General features: G+C 41.6%; 2 protein-coding genes across 3 annotated transcripts in view; both read right to left on the bottom strand.

Annotated features, from left to right (window-relative positions):
• Nucleotides 1-3,034: 3,034 nt before the first annotated feature.
• LOC307256160 (uncharacterized protein) lies at nt 3,035-7,080 on the bottom strand (the record flags this gene model as incomplete). Its single annotated transcript, XM_080035047.1, has 4 exons — nt 7,039-7,080; nt 6,698-6,802; nt 4,266-4,379; nt 3,035-3,483 (listed from the first exon to the last, which is right to left on the bottom strand). Exons 2-4 carry the CDS (start codon nt 6,744-6,746, stop codon nt 3,035-3,037), a joined length of 612 nt encoding a protein of 203 aa, XP_079891173.1. The 5' UTR covers nt 6,747-6,802; nt 7,039-7,080.
• Nucleotides 7,081-7,313: 233 nt separating this feature from the next.
• The window catches only part of LOC307267823 (transforming acidic coiled-coil-containing protein 1-like), a 29,478-nt gene continuing 18,161 nt past the window's right edge, over nt 7,314-18,630 (bottom strand). For both annotated transcript variants that reach the window (XM_080050245.1, XM_080050244.1), the window contains exons 3-13: nt 14,907-15,291; nt 13,507-13,555; nt 13,337-13,412; nt 12,255-12,307; nt 11,330-11,464; nt 11,116-11,192; nt 10,810-10,853; nt 10,380-10,540; nt 9,711-9,817; nt 9,429-9,549; nt 7,314-9,304 (exon numbers count right to left, since the gene is read on the bottom strand). In XM_080050245.1, coding sequence (XP_079906371.1) covers nt 9,236-9,304; nt 9,429-9,549; nt 9,711-9,817; nt 10,380-10,540; nt 10,810-10,853; nt 11,116-11,192; nt 11,330-11,464; nt 12,255-12,307; nt 13,337-13,412; nt 13,507-13,555; nt 14,907-15,291 — 1,277 coding nt within the window. In that variant the 3' untranslated portion in view covers nt 7,314-9,235. The remainder of the gene's footprint in view (nt 9,305-9,428; nt 9,550-9,710; nt 9,818-10,379; nt 10,541-10,809; nt 10,854-11,115; nt 11,193-11,329; nt 11,465-12,254; nt 12,308-13,336; nt 13,413-13,506; nt 13,556-14,906; nt 15,292-18,630) is intronic.

Raw genomic sequence — 18,630 nt, 5'->3', positions numbered from 1 at the left:
AATAAAATATTATGGAGGGTCCTCTGGGTTGGGCTTGGAGCTCTTTTTCTTTTACGGGACATATTTCTCTGTAATATAATGAATGCATTTAAATTCAGTGAGAGGAACGAAGCAGAAGAACTCTGTTGTCCAGCTACTGTATCTTTTTTTCCACAGACGTGGCTGAAATAGGCTATATACTATACACAGTGCATGGGCAACTGAGGGCAGCCCCATTTCCAATTGTTTTTAAATAAACTCAATACACACTGTGCATGGATGTGAACGTGACATGATCAGATAATTTTTTTTGAGGGGGCCCCCCTGGCGGTCGGGGGCCCTAAGCGACCGCTTAGTTCGCTTATGCCTCGGGCCGGCTCTGCACACACACACTCACTTGTCTTTCTACACTCTATACTTGTGAGGACATTCATTGATATTCCCAGCCTTACCCTAAACCCAGACCATCCAAACCATCAAGACGCCCAACCCCTTAACCTTAAAACCAAGTCTTAACCTTCAAACAGTCCTTTGAAGTAGTTATAACAGGGCTAAATGTTCTGATAGTCCTAACTAACAAACTGTTAAACTATAGCACACACACACACACACACACACACACACACAGACTGAGCTGAATCGGTTGACATAAATACGCAGCTATAAAAAAAAGGGAGTGTAATCCTGGCTGAACAGGAACACAGTGAAGAATGGTGTCATTCATACTCCTGCGATGGGAGGTGAGAGTGGTTGACAGGTGCATGATGACGTGCCAAAATCAATGATGTCAAACAGATTGACTTCATGTACTTTCAGATAGCTAACCTAAGTGTACAAGTAGTAGCAATAGAAAGTAACTAGGGAGAAAAAAAAACATTCCACTTGAAACATCTCCATTTAGAAATCCCAAATTTTTCCCAGCACTACTTATTCGAACTCTGTCACATTTCCCAAGCGTTCAAGCATTCACAATTCATTCATTCAATTAACTGTTATTTCTAATTCAAACTGCATGCTCCTTTCTAAATGTCGTTCACCATTGCCAGTTCGTTCTGGTGAAATAATACTGTATCTCTTTCATTTCAATGTATGTAGTTCCAAGCCCTTTACAGTCAGTCAAGGTCAAAGATATATGTGGTGTAAAAAGTACAACCAGCATTAAAACCCTGACATACTGTACGTGTTCTGTGATGGTAACTGTAGAACTCAGCATCCTCAGTGGTAACTACAGCCCTGATTTTCCAGGCACATGGAAAAGAAAATCCCACAAATTACCTTTAAATGTAGAAACACTGCGAAAAAAGAAGAAGACATTTTTTTTTTGCCCTCATTAAACCCATTACTGTTTTATCTGTTAAATTGTTTGAAAGGTTGTCAGGGAACATGCGAAACAAGCGGCCTAATGGTGTTAACCATAGTAAATGTTGTGATGCAACATACAAAAACCACAAGTCTCAATTTAGTATCAGGGGGAAAATACATGAGATACTTCAAATGACTTTCTACTTAGTGAGCAAGCAATGGCTGATAGGCATCACTGAAAGCTGTTGGGAGGAAATTCAGGTGTTACAACCGATGGCTGCATGATTGGTCCCTTTTTTACGATAATATGTGTCATAATACTGCCACATTTGGTGCATGGCTTGATTACATCACAGTTGAGACTCTATTTCTGAGTTCATCTAGTTTGGAAAGTATCAGCTCCATTGTCAGACTAATGTGGCACTTAAAACAATAATGTTTCTTTAACGTTTTACAATGTAAAGCAGCTCCATCTAATCTCGGCCCCATCCTGCTTAAATACAACTACTTCAGAGTTCCCTTTTACACAAAGGTGACCACAGTTTGAAACTGCAGCGAGACATAATGAGAGCACAGTGGATGAACTGGCATGACCTCCTGGTTTCAAATCTGTATGTGTGATAACAAGTCTGTGATTAGAGCTTTAAAACATACATTCAATCTTATTTTGGTGCTGTACCTGTCCCCTTTTAGAAGTCCTGACATACCAACTAACTACATTTACAGAAGTGATTTTTAGGACTTGTTTTTTGGGGGGTAAAATTTGTGGCCTCCGTTTAAGAGGAAGTGGTTGCACGTCATATGACCTGCCTGAGGAGGGAGACCTACCTCACCACCGATTCCATATCCTGTGGCAACAGCACAAGATTTGAGGTTGCACAGTTACAGAAGGAAGTCCTGAAGTTTCCACAGGCCTTTCTTGTTACCTGCTGAAATTCAGACTGTGAGGCTGTGTTCTCTCTACTGCATGTGTGCTTTTGCATCATGGGCATTATTAACATAAACACAAATAACTTTTCTTTGGCTTGTAAAGGTCAAGTGTAACGTGTCAAATGTCACACCAAGGTGAACACCACCTCCCACCCTGACCACACACACAACAGACACACAAATTAGGGCGTGGTTGTATATTTATTCAGACAAGCTTGCATTCGCAACAAAAACGAACAATTCAACCACTAAACACAGCATTACAAAAGTTTTTCCTAAGATTGTTTGAATAATCAGTTTCCTCTCTGGTTCCAATTGCAACGACACAGGTGAATAACATGGTTATATGATGTATAGCAAGCTGAGTGCTATAAGTACCCACCTACAGTTCCAAAGTCCCACCGACTACATCAAAGCCATGGGTTAGCCTAACTTCACTTTGTTACTCTCAGTTTCATAGGTTGGTGTGCATTTTTACATCACCTTAAAGTGAACTTAACATTTACCATGATGAAGTTATTATTCCAGTTATTTATTTTTATTTATTTTTTCAGTCGCTGGGGCAGAGCAGAAAATAAAATATTTTGAGTCTCCTTTAGAGCACCAACACAATTATCAAAAATATTCGTAACCCTCTACCATCCAATTCCATTCTGCAAACCTGGCTTAACAATTTCAGAGCGGAAAAAGAGGGGGGGGGGGATAGATAGATGGATGGATGGATGGATGGATGGATGGATGGATATATGGAACATAGAAAATGCTTAGACAGAAGGAGGAGATAAAGAATCACTTGAGTGGGTATAAAGACATGTGAGGGTGTTTAGAGCTGACTGCAGGCCATACGCATTAGCAGGGCCGTGATCAGCACAGCGGGGCTTGAGGCCAGAGCCCCTACTCCATTGTGGTGGTGGCCCCCTTGGCTGTGCCCCCCTTGGCCGTGGCCCCCTTGAGTGTGCCCCCCTTGGGTGTGCCCCCCTTGGCTGTGCCCCCCTTGGGTGTGCCCCGCTTGACTGTGCCCCGCTTGACTGTGCCCCGCTTGACTGTGCCCCGCTTGACTGTGCCCCGCTTGACTGTGCCCCCCATGGCCGTGGCCCCCTTGGCCATGGCCCCCTTGACCATGGCCCCCTTGGCTATGGCCCCCGTTGTTGTGGCTCCTGTGGGGCCCGTTACAGTCACCACCAAAACAGCATTCCATCTTGGCCCCTGTGCTAGTGTGGTGTGCAGCCTTGTCGCAGAAAGCCTTGTATGTGCATGACTTTATCACCGTGTCTGAAAGAGAGAAAGGCAGGGAGGAGAGGCAAACCAGATTGGTCATGCACTTAAGAAGTACAGGAGCATGGCATTGCATTCTTGAGTGTCAGACTCCTTTCAACAATGCAAAATGTTAAAAGAGAAGACAATATATATATATATATATATATATATATATAAATGTATAAAGAGGAACACACAAGTGTCGATAGAATTTGAGACCAAAAGACACATAACTAGTGCAGAGAATCTTTTAAATGTAAGAAATAAAGTATGAAATGAAAGGGGAAGCGCGAGGAACGACTTATCGCTTGTGTTGTTCGCCTCTGTGACTCTGTGAACCCGATCAACTCCCACACTCCCAATCTTCTCCACACACACACACACACACACACACGCACACACACACACACACACACACACACACACACACACACACACGCACAATGAGGTCTGTGGTTATCACAACAGCTGGGATGAAATCCAGCAACCTCAATTGATGAGAGGCTGGCTTTATGCTCACACACACATACATACATAAACAGAAAGAAGCAGAGGTTTGGCTGTTACCCAAAAATACTATTAGTTCCTTTATTATTTTTTATACACTGACATTAAAAACTATTTTTTGTCAATGGAAACACCACAAGCACTATTTTAGGTACTGCCGACTTCTTCAAACTGCTACCTCAAGAAGCAGTGGGATGTCAGTGTTATGCTGACCTCTGCTGAGGCTTTTCCAATACTGTATCCAAAGCTAATTGTACTTGTGTTGCATGTTTTCCTGGGTGTGTACTCACGTGGTCCTGTGATGGTGGAGCATGCGTCAGCATACTGAGGGCAGGGGGCGGAGCCCTGTCGGTTGCAATCGGCCTCATCAGACGCCACGCATGTGTGACATCTAAGGGCATGGCCTTTGCAGACAGAACAAGAGAGAACACCTGACTTGGGGATTGGCAAGCAAATTCACAGGCAGGTCAGGTGTATTCACATCCATACATGAGTCCATTCGCCCCATTATCTATCTACACACAGTTGCACACTCGCTTGCAGGTACACTGGGCAGAGACCCACATACTGTAGGCTATGGATGTAGGCTCTCTCCTCATATTTATGACACACATTTGCACAGAATCAAAGCAACAACCTGTTAGATAGCACCAGCACATAGATTGAAGTTGACACTTGCATCATTACAACCTTGCAGGTTTACAACGTTATCAGATTTCAGCTAAAACGTAGGAAATAAAGCAACCTTAAAGCGAGGAATCCTGGATCCTTATTTAACACTAGTGATCCTGTAACCTCTTACAGGAATGGGTTTTAATAATAATAATTGATAGGTTTTATATAGCGCTTTATTGCCTAGGCCAGGGGTCGGCAACCCAAAATGTTGAAAGAGCCATATTGGACCAAAAAAACAAAAAACAAATATGTCTGGAGCCGCAAAAAATTAAAAGCCTTACATAAGCCTTATAATGAAGGCAACACATGCTGTATGTATCTATATTAGCTATATTAGCCTACTATCAAAATTACTAAGTTGGCTACAAATACATTATGAGCCTTCACAATTAAATGTTTTTTTCCCCGCAGCGCATCCTAGAGAATGACGCACCACGTGACTACTCTGTTGTATGTTGTACGATGCCGCCTCAAGTTTAACTTCATTACAATAGTAATGAATGATGTTTCATTGCTTTGATGAAATTAAAGAAATGCAATAAAGAAATCAGATTTTTTATGTCGTTTTTATTTTGAGGATTCGAAAACAACAACAAAATGGAACGTGCATAACGTGCCCCTTATCTGGGCAACAAACGGAGTGTAATAAAACGCAGCCTGCATTTATAAAAATAAAACAGCAGCCTTTTGAAAAGGTAAAGTATATAAAATCAAATTAAGACAGTTTAGTTTGATTTCTGTGCAAATGCCAAGCAAGTCAGTGCCTTTCAGTGGTATTAATTGGATCATTTCTTCTTGCGGCCCATCGGAGTTCACGTACCTGCATAAAAGCGCAGTCTGTTCAATATCGATCACATCACAGGACTCATCACAGGCAATTGAGTATGCTGGCGCTGAATTAATGTCCTTGATTTGCTGATCGGTGATGTTGCCTGCCATTTTAATGGCCCTTTCCTTCACTGTCTTAGCGGAGAGAGGCATGTCTTTGATTTTCTGTATTATCTCGGTTTTGTTTTTGAAATCTGCAAATAGGTGTTCTGATATGTTGATGAACGACTCCTTCATGTAGTCACCATCTGTGAACGGTTTTCCACGCTTTATTATCTCCCGGGTTGCAACAAAACTTGCAGCAGTAGTGGAGTTTGGAGATGCAATCCACTTCTTAAATCTATTTTTGCGCTCCTCTAATTTCTCCAGAAGTAATTCAATCGCACTTTTTCTCTCACTCCCAACTGGGTACTCGGCTGCAAATGTAGCATGCCTTCCCTGGAAATGTCTTTCCACATTACTCTTTTTGTTATTTGACAACTGGCCCATCACACAGCCGCCGATTTGTTTACGACAGCCACCTGCCTGGCATCCCGCCCTGCTGATAGAAACGTGTATCGCAGGCTATGACGCAAATCTAGGGTGACAGAAATGTTGATATTTAATATTTATTCTACACATTTTTAAAGCATTGGAAAACGTTAAGAATGTTTGTGTCATGTTTGTCCTCCTACAGAAACCATATTAAAACAAAAATTATATTTCCCTCCCCCATCTTTTTCCATTTTCAAACATTTTTGAAAAAGCTCCAGGGAGCCACCAGGGCAGCGCCAAAGAGCCGCATGTGGCTCCAGAGCCGCGGGTTGCCGACCCCTGGCCTAGGCACTCAAAGACGCTTTACATTTCCTGGTTCAATTCGTTCACACTCAGCCATACCGGTGGTGGTAAATTACGAGAGTAGCCACAGCTGCCCTGGGGCAGACTGACGGAAGCGTGGCTGCCATTCAGCGCCAACGGCCCCTCCGACCACCACCTCAAACATACAGCAATCGTACACATTCACACAGGGCAAGGTGGGTGAAGTGTCTTGCCCAAGGACACAACAACCATGACACAGGTGGCCAGGCGGGGATTGAACTGCCATCCCTTGGATCGTTGGCCAACCCGCTTAACCACCTGAGCCACAGTCGCCCAGTTTTGTCAACTGCTAATCGGCTACATCCTCTCCTGCTGCTGAAAATCCCAAATCCAGTGCTTTTCTATGCTTATAGATACTTACTGTTGCAGGCCAGAGAGATGAGAAGCAGCAAGGCAAGCGCAGTCTTCATGGTAGCTGGCTGATCGGTCCGTGTGTCTTCAACAGTCCAGTGAAAGAAAGGATAAGCTGATGAAAGGGGACAATGGAGGTTAAGGTGGAGGTAGAATGGGGTTTAGGTCATTAAGGTTTTATCTCTCTAATCTCCATTAATGCTGCACAGCCAGCATCCTGCGCTAATTATATTAACCAAACGCGATTTAAAAGGCAGACATGGTATACAAGATACCTGGTGATGAAAAGTATTTTGGAGTCTTTTGTTACGAGTATTTTTATTACAACAGTGTTTTTGTAACAATACCCACAGTTTTCATGGATGCAGAGCGAATCCGAAGCGGCTCAAAAAAAGTGTCAAGGTCATTATTCGCTCAAGTCACAGTCTCAGCTGTGATGTGTTTGAGTATGGTCGTGAAGTCTGATTTAACATGCAAGCAGCGCACATCAACAGTACTGAGGCTTGAGCTGAGGCCATAACACACTGACACACACTACATAATTCATATTTCTCTGCCTGAAATCTGTGCTAAATGTAATCATGAATGAACACTTATTTAAAAAAGAAAAAACGCAAGAGCAAGAAAAGCTTTTAGAACAAATTATATGTTTATTCAGTCACATGTACACACACTGATGCCATTAGTTCTTAATGTTTCAACACAAGTATGAGAGCAACACTTCGACTTTATAATCACAGACAATAGAGAAGGGGCTAAAGTGGCAAAAGATTATTTTATAAATCAAAGACAAAGCAGCTGATATCATGACATTATAATGGCACAAATATGAACCGTGGCACCTCACTGGGTTTGTGTCATGAGTGGATTTACATGGTGGTAAGAAGGTTGGGTATCTGACACTGAAACTTTTTCAGAACTGACTGACGCCACAGAAGTATTGAAAACTGAAAAAAATTACAATTAAATATTTAGTGAGATTGTTAGTTTTGTTTCAGTTTCTGTGACAAAATATTGCCAGTTATAAATCATAGATTTGCCAATTTAATATTTAATATAATATAGAAGCCAAAAGTTGGTGTTATTAATCACTAATAAACATAATTCTTACAGATAACATTCTAGAAAAAGGCAAGTATTGAGTATAAAGCCAATACTCAGATTTCATTAATACCAGTCCTGAAATTTTCACTTGATACCCAGGCACTAAGTCACAGCCTCCTAAGTCATTACTAATGCACTGTGCCGGACACAACAAGTTTTACTGGTGTGTTAAGAAAAAAAGAATATGCATTCTAAGAAACGTTAAACTGTGAAAAATAAACATGCAAAGAAACAGATTTGTCAGTTAAATAACATGTGCAATGCTGTAAAATACATTACAACTCATATGTTCAATAAATGAAAGCAACAGACAAAACACCATAGTTTTCTTTGCGGTCAGAGGTAAATGTGATACTCTTCAATCTGTGACGCCGTGATGGTTTAAAGAAAAAACAAATCTCTTTTTATATATTGCAGCATGTGCAAATCTTATAGTTTTACATATCTTAAACCAAAATATAGACACTCTACATTTGAGCTTTTTTCCACTTGGATTTCAGGATCCTCAACACAGGATCGTAAACGTTCAGCTGTAAAGGTGGTTTTGCTCCCTCTTTGCAGAAAATACCACAAATGTTATACAATCACAGAGGAGTCTATGATTGTCAGGTTATTAGGTTTCTCTGTGACTGACTCTCTGTGTCATACTGTTGACCAGGTTAAAGCAAACGCTATGAATTATTTGCAACTTTAGTTTCACTGAGATAAAGTCCACACACTCACTCCGGTTTCAGTGCTGCCACTGGACAAACCAATGCCTCCCCATGGGGCCTCCAGAGGACAACTGTATTTCCTCAAACAATCCTAAATCCTTTCCTTCAGCTCTCATGCAGCTTAACTTGACCTCATTCTGCTCTAAACGATACCCCTAAGCATTAGTAATTCAGAGTAAACTCCTTGTTTACTTCCTTCATAGACATATACTATTTTTATGGATTGTTGCTTTGCTGTGAAACAATCCTAGTCAAAGCCTGTTGAAATATTTTATATAAACAGTCCATGGTGGAAACATACTGCATGCCTAGACGTCACTCTCAAACAACCCCCGCCTGCATGATGTCAGACTGTTGGAGGAGTTGCTAAGAGTTTAGCTGTTAAGCTCCTGGGAATTTAAGTGGAGTCACAAGCAGGTCGTTGTTGTTGCTCTCCTGGCATGATGGACGAAAGCACAACAGGTCCAGATGGGATAATAATGGACATAAATGCAGGCAAAACAACGTGACCACACACACACACACATACATACAGTATAACAGAGTCCCAACTCAGACAATAGTTAAGATGTGCAGAATGTTCTAGAAGTTATATTGTATACAAGAAGTTACTTTAGACATCTGTACAGAGCAGTCTCTGTGATGCAGGGCGGGCTGAGGGTATGAGAGCTGCTTCCTTAGCTGGGGGCATGCACGGGGCCGTTAGGCGGCAGTGGCACAACAAGTGTCCTTCAGTCGATTCTTCCCATTTTGGCAATCAGCTCATCGCAGATTTTGGTGAGCTCCTCGATCTCTTGATTCTATGACGACAGAGACAGACAAATTGTATAAGTGTATTTGTACATGTGGTATCGTGTATTATTTGAGAGCTAAAAGTTTCCTCTAGAATTTGCATGTCATAAGATGAGGAGGATTGCCTGTTACCTTCTGCTGCAGAGCTTGATCGTTAGACTCGTTCTTCATCTGCTCCTTCCTCAGACTGGCGGTCAGCGCAATGCTCTCGGAGCTCGCCTTTGAACGCACCTGAGCGATCTCCTCATTAGCCCTGAAAAATATTTGGAATGAGGGGAAATCAACAGACGTTGATTATTTTTTAATTTGAATTTTTTTTTACATATAACAGCCTCCCAAAACCCTTAAAAAGTATTTAGTCTGTTTTAAACGGCTTGACAAGACAATTCGATTTTCCTTTCGATCTCTACATACTTATCTAGTTTCTCCTCAGCGTGCAGTTTAAGTGTTTGGTATCTCTGCTCCTCCTGCTTGACTCTGGCCAGATACTCCTGAGCACACTTTTTCAGCACCTCCTCGTTCTGTTACGAGGAAGCAAAGAAACAACATCAGTGTTACACAGAGAGAAAGCAGATGGGACATACTGTAGTTTAATGTTACACTATCATTACTCCAATCAAGTAAAAATGTTGCAATTGAGTCTTGACCTAAATGTTTTCTTATTCATGGGTATTTTGTTTTAAACAATGTACTAGGCTCTAATCTTTTCAGAATTTCTGAAGTAACATACCACAGCTTTCAATCGCACATGAGCAGCTGCTCTAAACCAGCTGTGGGTCAACTGGGGGTCAAGATTTGCTACAGGCGAGTTGTTCTGTGTGTGTGTGTGTGTGTGTGTGTGTGTGTGTGTGTGCGTGCGTGCGTCAGTTGTTCAAGAGAGTACTGTGTTTGTTTCACTGACTTGAGAAACACATTTATCTAGTGACCTTCACTGTAAAAACTCCTTGCTGCTCTCACCTCTAGGCGACCACCGCCCTTAACCACAGGACACCCATCAACAATGTTAATCCTCTAACAGCCCAACGATTTGTGCTACAGTCAGCTGTATCGCCTCAGCCATGAATTTGACCTATGACCCCTTACTTTCTTAAAGCCCTCCAGGGTGCTCTTCAAGTTTTCGTAACGCCGAAACAAGTCAGAGAGAGAGCGCTCCACGGAGTTCAGGTCTGCAGTGGCAGCTTCCTTCTCCTTCGTCACCTCAAGCAAAGACTTCTGGGAACTCCGACTGTTGCGCTGCTCGTCCTCTGAGAGGAGCGAAGAAGAACACGTTTATCATTGAGGAGTGCTATACTGTATATCTTATTTCTGACATTTATTCTGTATAAATCTCATAAAGTGAGATATATATTTAAGAATATAAAAAAAAAGATTGGAGTGAAATATATTGTTAAGTGGCACTGAAATCATTGTAGCAACAACTGAAATGTATGGTTAGGTTGCAAAAAAAAAAAGTGTTCTCTAACCACCTGACCAAATGTAATGGTAGATTGTATCTTATATCATTCGTACTCACCGATCATCTGAGCGATCGTCTTCTCATATTCAGCCACAATCTTTCTGAAATAAGACAAACCACGTCATAAGTCTTTCTTAGTATGACAAACTGGGGATTATTAAAGATCACACTGCTGTAAAAGCACTTTGAATACAGCTTAAACCCTGAAGCCAAGATTATTTGTAAAAAGATATAGACAACAAAAACAAGAATACAAAAATATGATCTATGTAAGTAAACTCTCGCACTAAAAACTAAAAATCCCCTCTGTGCAACTCCATTGCATTAATGTTTTAGTGATCAGTGACGGTCACTTCTTCTAACCTCATCTCAGTGACTTCTTGTCTGCTGCTCTCGTATTTTGTCTTCCAATCGTTGGCTTCCACCTCTTTAGTGATGATCTATAATATAGAGAGATATCTGTTATCAGTCAGTGAACAGAAAACTTAAAAGAAACCCTTGGCAAACACTTACATGATGGGAAACAAACACACTGATGATAGGTTTCATGTTGGATGACTTCAATAGAGGTGTGTACCTCTTCTCTAATGAGAGTGAGAACGGCCTGTTTTTCCGCCTCACTGATGCAGATGGAGTCCAGGACCTGACTTCCCGTTTTCTCCACTTCACTTCCCCCGGACTTGTTCATCAGCTGGCATGGATCGTCATACCGCTGAGGGCAGAAGGAAATTGGTTAAGTCTTATTGTATATACAGTACATACAAGGGTTAAAGCTTAGCATAACGAGGGGTAGAGCTCATGTAAACCTTTTAGAATATGAATTCATGACACAAACACGGTGTATTTCTAGTCACCAAAACTCCACTGAAACTACTTTTTATTTAAAAAGAGATATATCTTTCTCATCATTGGTTTGTTATTTAATATTGATTATTTTTCTAATATGTTTTCTACCTATATATTCCAAATTATTTTATGGTGTGACTGTGAACATATCACATTTCTCTCTGTCTCTGTATGCCTACTCAATTTGTTCCTCTGACAAATCATTTTTCTTCATTCTCTCGTTCTCGTTTTTAACCCCAAACCCCTCTTGCCTTTCGATCTGTGTTTCTTAAACATCTCAAATCTTTCTTCTTCTCCTCCCTTTGTCTCCCTCCATTCTCACTTGTCCTTCCCTGGATAATGAGTCATATTCTAATCTCCTGAATCATAATTTAAATCCATCTGTCACCTTAATACATAAACATGGTGGCAGACACTAAGTAGCCAAAGTTGAATTGACTGCGTAAATAGCCCCAGTTCAAAAAGTGATGTGATGCAGGGAGGGACACGTCTGGGCTTGTTTTGTCAGCAACTTTGATGGTGACAGTTCAGTGCATATAACAAGAGAGTGCTTCACCCCCACCTAGTGGTCACTGGTAGCATCATGTTTGGGTTGCTTAAAACAATGGCACAGCACATGTAAGGAAAAGGAATGATACATTGTTGTATTAACTTACCACAGAGCAGCAGTCTGAGCCTTCAGGCTTTGAAGTCACATGGCAATCTTGAACTGGAAAAAAATGAAACACGTTAAGAAAAAGATAGGCAGTACATGACAAGTATTACAGCATTTCTTCCAACCCTATTTATAATAATACTGTATATATAACTTTTAATTTCTTTTTTTTTACTACCACATGTGCTCAGTCACTGCAAAAGATGATTAGAATCTAGTATTAAGTTGTGTTATCCCTTTTCTCTAACCGCATGGTGAGACGGGATCATTTATTTCTGTGAAAAGTATTCTCCTGGCTGTTACAAGTTACTTTTTGCCTCGAAAGAAACACCAATGGCGGGTTTTTTCTTCTCCTTTTAGTTGTGACTCACAAGGAGCCTAACAATGTAAGACATTTGTTGCATAAGTATTAAGGCAACTCCTTTTTAAATGACAGATTTCTGTGTGTGACCTATCTGTTCACATTTTAAACTAACACATACTGTATCCACACATTTTCAGGGCAAAGCCAGAAAAATACAAATGTTCACAGTAGAAAAAAAATCATGCCTTTAGGATCAATTTTACTTCTTCCTACTGCAGTTCATGTGGGGGGATTTACTGTTGTGCAACATCTGTAACGGCTAGGAACTAAAGCTGTGTCACTTGCTGCCTGGAGGCACTTGTGTGTCTAGAAAGTTTTCACTACTAGACCAACATTCTTCTCCTCAAAAAGGCCCAACAGAAAAAAACACACTCTACTGTCGCTCTCAACTACTTTACTGTCATGGTGCTCACAACCCACACACACAGTCACAGGCTTCAATGCAGCGTAAAATGATGTGTAAAGTTAATGATTAATGTTGTGCTTGTAAGGCAGAGATAACCTTCTCGCTGTCCGGTATTGATCGAGGGAAGTCAAAGCATATGGTTCAAACTTCAACATCCAGTTATCTGATCTCTGTACAGTGGAGTCCCTCACTGAGCTGGGTAATAATTTAACTATTTGCTCCTGTATCAGCGGGCACTGTAACTGGCAGGCTCACTGACATGTATTAATGAGAAAAAACATTTAAATCAATATTCATTGATCCTTTTACTCACTGCTTTCGTCTTTGTCTGCTTTCACACTACTTGCCAACTTCTCCTCGTCTGTTGCGTGGTCTCCACGATGGCCATCCTTTAACAGCAGCAAAAAAAAACAGTCAGTCAACCACACTGACTGTGTGATTGTTTTAAAGAGCAGAACTGAATTAAGTAAACTAAATTCTTACCTTTCCGTCCTTTTGCATCGGCTGGTTCTGTTTCACTTTACAGGAGTTTCTGAGTATGAAGATCAAAAACAACATCAATGTCAACACCGACCTGATCAATATCTCTACATGTGTGGGATGGATTCATTATGAGAAGAGAGAAAGCATGATAGACAGAAAGCCTTACAGGCAGACCTCATTGCTCTGTGTTCCCCCGCTGTGGATTTGCATGCTCTGCTAAAATTGCTAAATTTTGCCGCAGAAAAAGGCAGATTAATGGCGTTGGAGGGGATTAAAGGGGTTTCCACAAACTCTTTCTCTCCTCTACTTTCTAAATCTCCTCTGCACACTTCCCTTCACTTTGTGTTTGAAGGAACGTTTGGGTCATGTGGGTGACACAGTAGGCTGTGCAGTGAGTCTGGACTTAGATTTGTATAAAGAGCAGCAAGGACTGTAGTTTCAAACACACTCACACGTCTGCACACACGGTTATACAGTACTTACAACAGAACACAGAGGATATGGACTTGCTCAGCAGTCCTGATGCCACACAGAGAGAAGGGAAACAGAATGACAGGTTTGGAAGGCAAAGGAAGGAAAGACATACGAGAGGATGGGACAGGGGTTAGGTTGAATGACAGGTGAGCGCAGGGTTATTATAGTTTATCAAATTAAAATCAAGACTAAAAGTGGACAGGTGAGAGTTTTCGTTTAGATTGGAAAGGTTACATTTGAAATCACTCTGATTATCTGGATTGTCAAAATGGAATTTGCCAACATGTAGAGATTATTCTAGCAGTTTTTGTTACATGAGTTGTTATTGGGAGTTCATTGTTGTTTTTATCACAAAAAAGCAGAGGATTAAGATGACACTACTGTTGAAAGATTTCTCTTTAGCTGGAACCTGCCACAAGGGGGCGTTGTTTGACACTTTATCTTTCTCTTTATCATTCAAATAAGATTTTCTGTCAGCAAATGCAAAACTAATCGTTAAGATACTTTCTCCAGCTAAAAAACACTGAAAAACATCCATAGATCAGATTCTGTGGACTAATGCAAGCAAATGAAAAAACAAATATTCCTAAAAATAGAAGTGAACTGTAAAAACTAAAACCAAGCATGACAATCTATAATAACGCTGGTGAGGAATGGAGTGGATGTGCAGGAGGACAGTCTGATAAACAATAGGCCACCACAGTTGGTTAAAAATGGGAACACTCTGATTACACCACGGGGTTAAATGTGCACAATAGCGAGCATTCACTAATGTTCCCTACACAGCCACTAAAGAAAAAAGAGCCCTGTTTGTTCAGCTTGAAAAATATGTGAGTCCTATTTGTGCAGCCACTATCTCTCTCTGACGACTGAAGAGAGGAACTGGCCTTTGTGTGGATTTATTTATCTCCAATGTTTTTACTCACGTGATGATTGTGCCATTGGTCTCACAGCTCAGCTTGCCGTTTGACAACAGTGCAGTGTCGGTGTTCAAGTTGCCATTGAGCATGTCAGGGTCCACACAAATGTCAGACGTCAGCGGAGCCTCGTCGTCGACCTCCGAAGGGTCTGGCTTGTTGAGCGGGGAGTGGACGGCCAGCGATGGGGGACGGAGGGCTAGAGGGCCGGCTTTGCTGCTGCTGCTGCTGCTGAGGGTCAGGTTCAAGTTCTGGTCCAAACCAAAGCTGCTATCAGTGCCAAGTGAAGCAGGGCAACTGAGGTTGTTTAGGGAATCGACATTTTGGGATGAAACTGGGCCGACATCCCGGTTGGAGTTCTGGTCATGAAAGTGGTTTGTCACATTGGAAAGGGCTGTGGAAAAAAAAGGGAAGACAAGTAAGTTAGTAAAGTAAAACGATTTAATACAGACTTACAAAAGAATAATAAGAGTAAAAACAACGCAAATGGAAATAAATAAAAATGTAAAAATTGAAGCAGGTTGGTCTTTTAAAACTGAGCAACAACTTGAAAAACACATAGACTTTTTTGGTTTTGAGTCTGGAGGATAAAAAAAAAAAAACTTCCAAACATCAGTGTAAAGAAATTTGTTTCACATAAAAGCTCTTTTAGGGCCCAGGCAACAGATTAACAGGATCATTTTGAATCAGTTGTAAACCAGAAATATTTTGCTAAAGCAGGTGAAGATGAAGTTACAATATTCCAGATGGGGGAAAAAAATCCTCTTGATTTGAGACACATGGGCCTGAGTCTCGCAATGTTTTACAGCGGAAAAAATCTGGATTGAGTCAGTGTCTCGTCCATAGTGACACCTCATTTTCGGATGGAAATACTAACAGAAGAGGAAAGAGAAGTAAGACCTTTCATTAAAATAAAAGAACCAAATGACAAACAAAAAAGATCAAATGCTGAATGTTATTGAGGTGTTTTTCTCTGAAACCCTTGCCTTTGTCATTCTGACACTTGAAACAACAGTCCTCTCTCTCTCTCTGTGGCAGGGGAAACAAGGTGAACAAACACTGTTTGACAAGTCATCACCTCTTAATTGGATATGGGGAACTTAAAGTAAAATAGCTGCTAATTTACACATCTAGCATTGAAAACAGCTGCTGTGGCAGAAAATGACACTCTAATAAAATGACACTATGAGAGCAGTGAGAGTGAACTATGACAGTAAAGTTGTGGGCTGAAAGGGGACGTATACACCAGTCAAAAACAATAGGACCCAGGATAGAACCATGTGGAACATCACAATATAAAACAACTTTGCTGATCAGATGAGGACACATACAGTGGAGGAAATAAGTATTTGATCCCTCACTGATTTTGTAAGTTTGCCCAATTAAAATGAAATGAACGGTCTATAATTTTAATGGTTAATTTTTAACAGGGATAGACAGAATATCAAAAAGAAAATCCGGAACATCACATAAAAAAATATATATAAATTATTTTGCATTTCATTGAGTGAAATAAGTATTTGATCCCCAATCAAAACATTGCTTAGTACTTGGTGGAGAAACCCTTGTTGGCAAGTACAGAGGTTAGACGTGTCTGTAGTTGATGATCAGGTTTGCACACATCTCAGGAGGATATTTGGACCACTCCTCTTTGCAGATCCTCTCCTAATCTTTAAGGTTTCGAGGCTGTCACTTGAGCTTCAGCTCCCTCCACAGATCTATTGGATTAAGGTCCGGAGACTGGCTAGGCCACTCCATGACCTTAATGTGCTTCTTCTTGAGCCACTCCTTTGTTGCCTTTGCTGTATTTTTAGGGTCATTGGGAAGACCCATCCATGACCCATTTTTACAGACCTGGCTGAGAGAAAGAGGTTGTCACCTAGTATTTCATGGTACATGGCCCCATCCATATTTCCTTTGATGCAGTGAAGTCCACCTGTCCCCTTAGAAGAGAAACACCCCCAGAACACAATGCTTCAACCTCCATGTGTGACAGTGGGGATGGTGTTCTTGGGGTCATAGTCAGAATTCCTCTTCCTCCAAGCATGGCGAGTCACTATGATACCAAAGAACATGATTTTGTTCTAATCTGACCACATCACCTTCTCCCAAGCATTCTCTGAGTCGTTCAGGTGTTCATTGGCAAACTTCAGACGGTTCTGTACATGTCCCTTTTTGAGCAGGGGAACCTTACGAGCACTACAGGATTTCAATTCAGTTCGGCATAGTGTGTTACCAATGGTTTTCTTGGTGACTGTGGTCCCAGCTGCCTTGGGATCATAAACAAGCTCCTCCCATGTAGATCTGGGCTGATCCCTCACCTTTCTCATGATCATTGATACCCCACGAGTTCAGATCTTGCATGGAGCCCCAGACCAAGGAAGATTGAGGGTCATTTTGTGTTTCTTCCATTTTCAAATAATCGCACCAACAGTTGTTTCCTTCTCACCCAGCTTCTCGCCAATGGTCTTGTAGTCTATTCCGGCCTTGTGCAGGTTTACAATCTTGTCCCTGATGAAAACACCGGTCCGACTACCCGAAAATGGAGACTGCCGATTCAGGCAGCTCCAGTCTTCCCGTTGCGGCCAAAAAAGTGCCAAGAACACACCGAGCCGACTGCTGACTTTCCGTACGCTCTGCACTTGCGCGGGACGTAATGTCTCCATAACAGCAGGCGGCGCTAATCTGTATTGTGGCCATGATTGCGGCCCAAAAATATACGGAAGCCGGAAATGATGGGAAAGCTCTCTAGACCATAAACATAGATAGAAATACGTATTTATATTTATGGACCATAAAGAGCACCATTTTTAGCAAAGAGTGTCGAGCATGGTGTCGAGCAGTCAACAAGGGTTGATGCATGTGAGTACTCGCTGAACGAAACAAACAAACACATTAAAACAATGGCTAGATGTTGTTAGCTGTTTGTGCTACCTGCCTCACTTCCGGGCTTCCTAGCCCTCCACCAATCAAATTGTTCCAACTGAAAGACTGCCCGCCGGCTCAAAAGAAGCCCGACAACATCTACGACGACCGATTTCACGGCACACACCAAACAGATTCGTGTCCCCGCCCCCTCCAGACTCTCCGACGGCGATTATGGGCCTTAAGAGAGCTCTTTGGTCTTGCCCATGATGGAGATGTTGGAGTTTGATTTATTGACTCTGTGGACAGGTGTCTTTTATACAGGTAACTGTCAGGATTGTACCAAAATGGCAGGCCAGAACCCAATTGCACGACAACAAACAGTTCAGGTATTGCAACAAAGTTTAATAAGGAATCAAACCAGGTGGTAGCGAGGCAACAAGTCCAAGAGGGGCAGGCAAAGGGATAATCCAAAATCCAAAAGGCTGGGTCAAAACACGAATAGGCGGGCAGGTAAACAGGCAGGAATTCAGAATGGCTGGAGAGCAATGTAACACAAAGACAATCTGGCAGGGAACTGAGGGAATGAACCGGTATATATACTGTGGGGCTAATAGCTGATGGGGAGCAGGTGAGTGTGGTTAGACCAGGTGGAAGTAATCAGCAGGGAGTGCAGAGCAGGGGGGAGTGGCCGGGTCTGAAATGACAAGAGAGTTAATATGGGAACAGACAAGTGACAAAAAACTAAATTGTGGCTGAAGTAGTGACAGTAACAAGTTGAGACAGGTGTGTTTTATAAAGAAAACTAGTTGAGATTAGGAGTACTTTTTTAAAGCACAAGGACTAATCTGTGGGAGCCAGAATTCTT

The sequence above is a fragment of the Ammodytes marinus genome (assembly GCF_949987685.1).
Source record: "Ammodytes marinus genome assembly, chromosome: 2".
NCBI lineage: Eukaryota > Metazoa > Chordata > Actinopteri > Uranoscopiformes > Ammodytidae > Ammodytes > Ammodytes marinus.
Note: the sequence above shows the minus strand (reverse complement) of the source record. Positions and strands in the feature narration are given on the sequence as shown.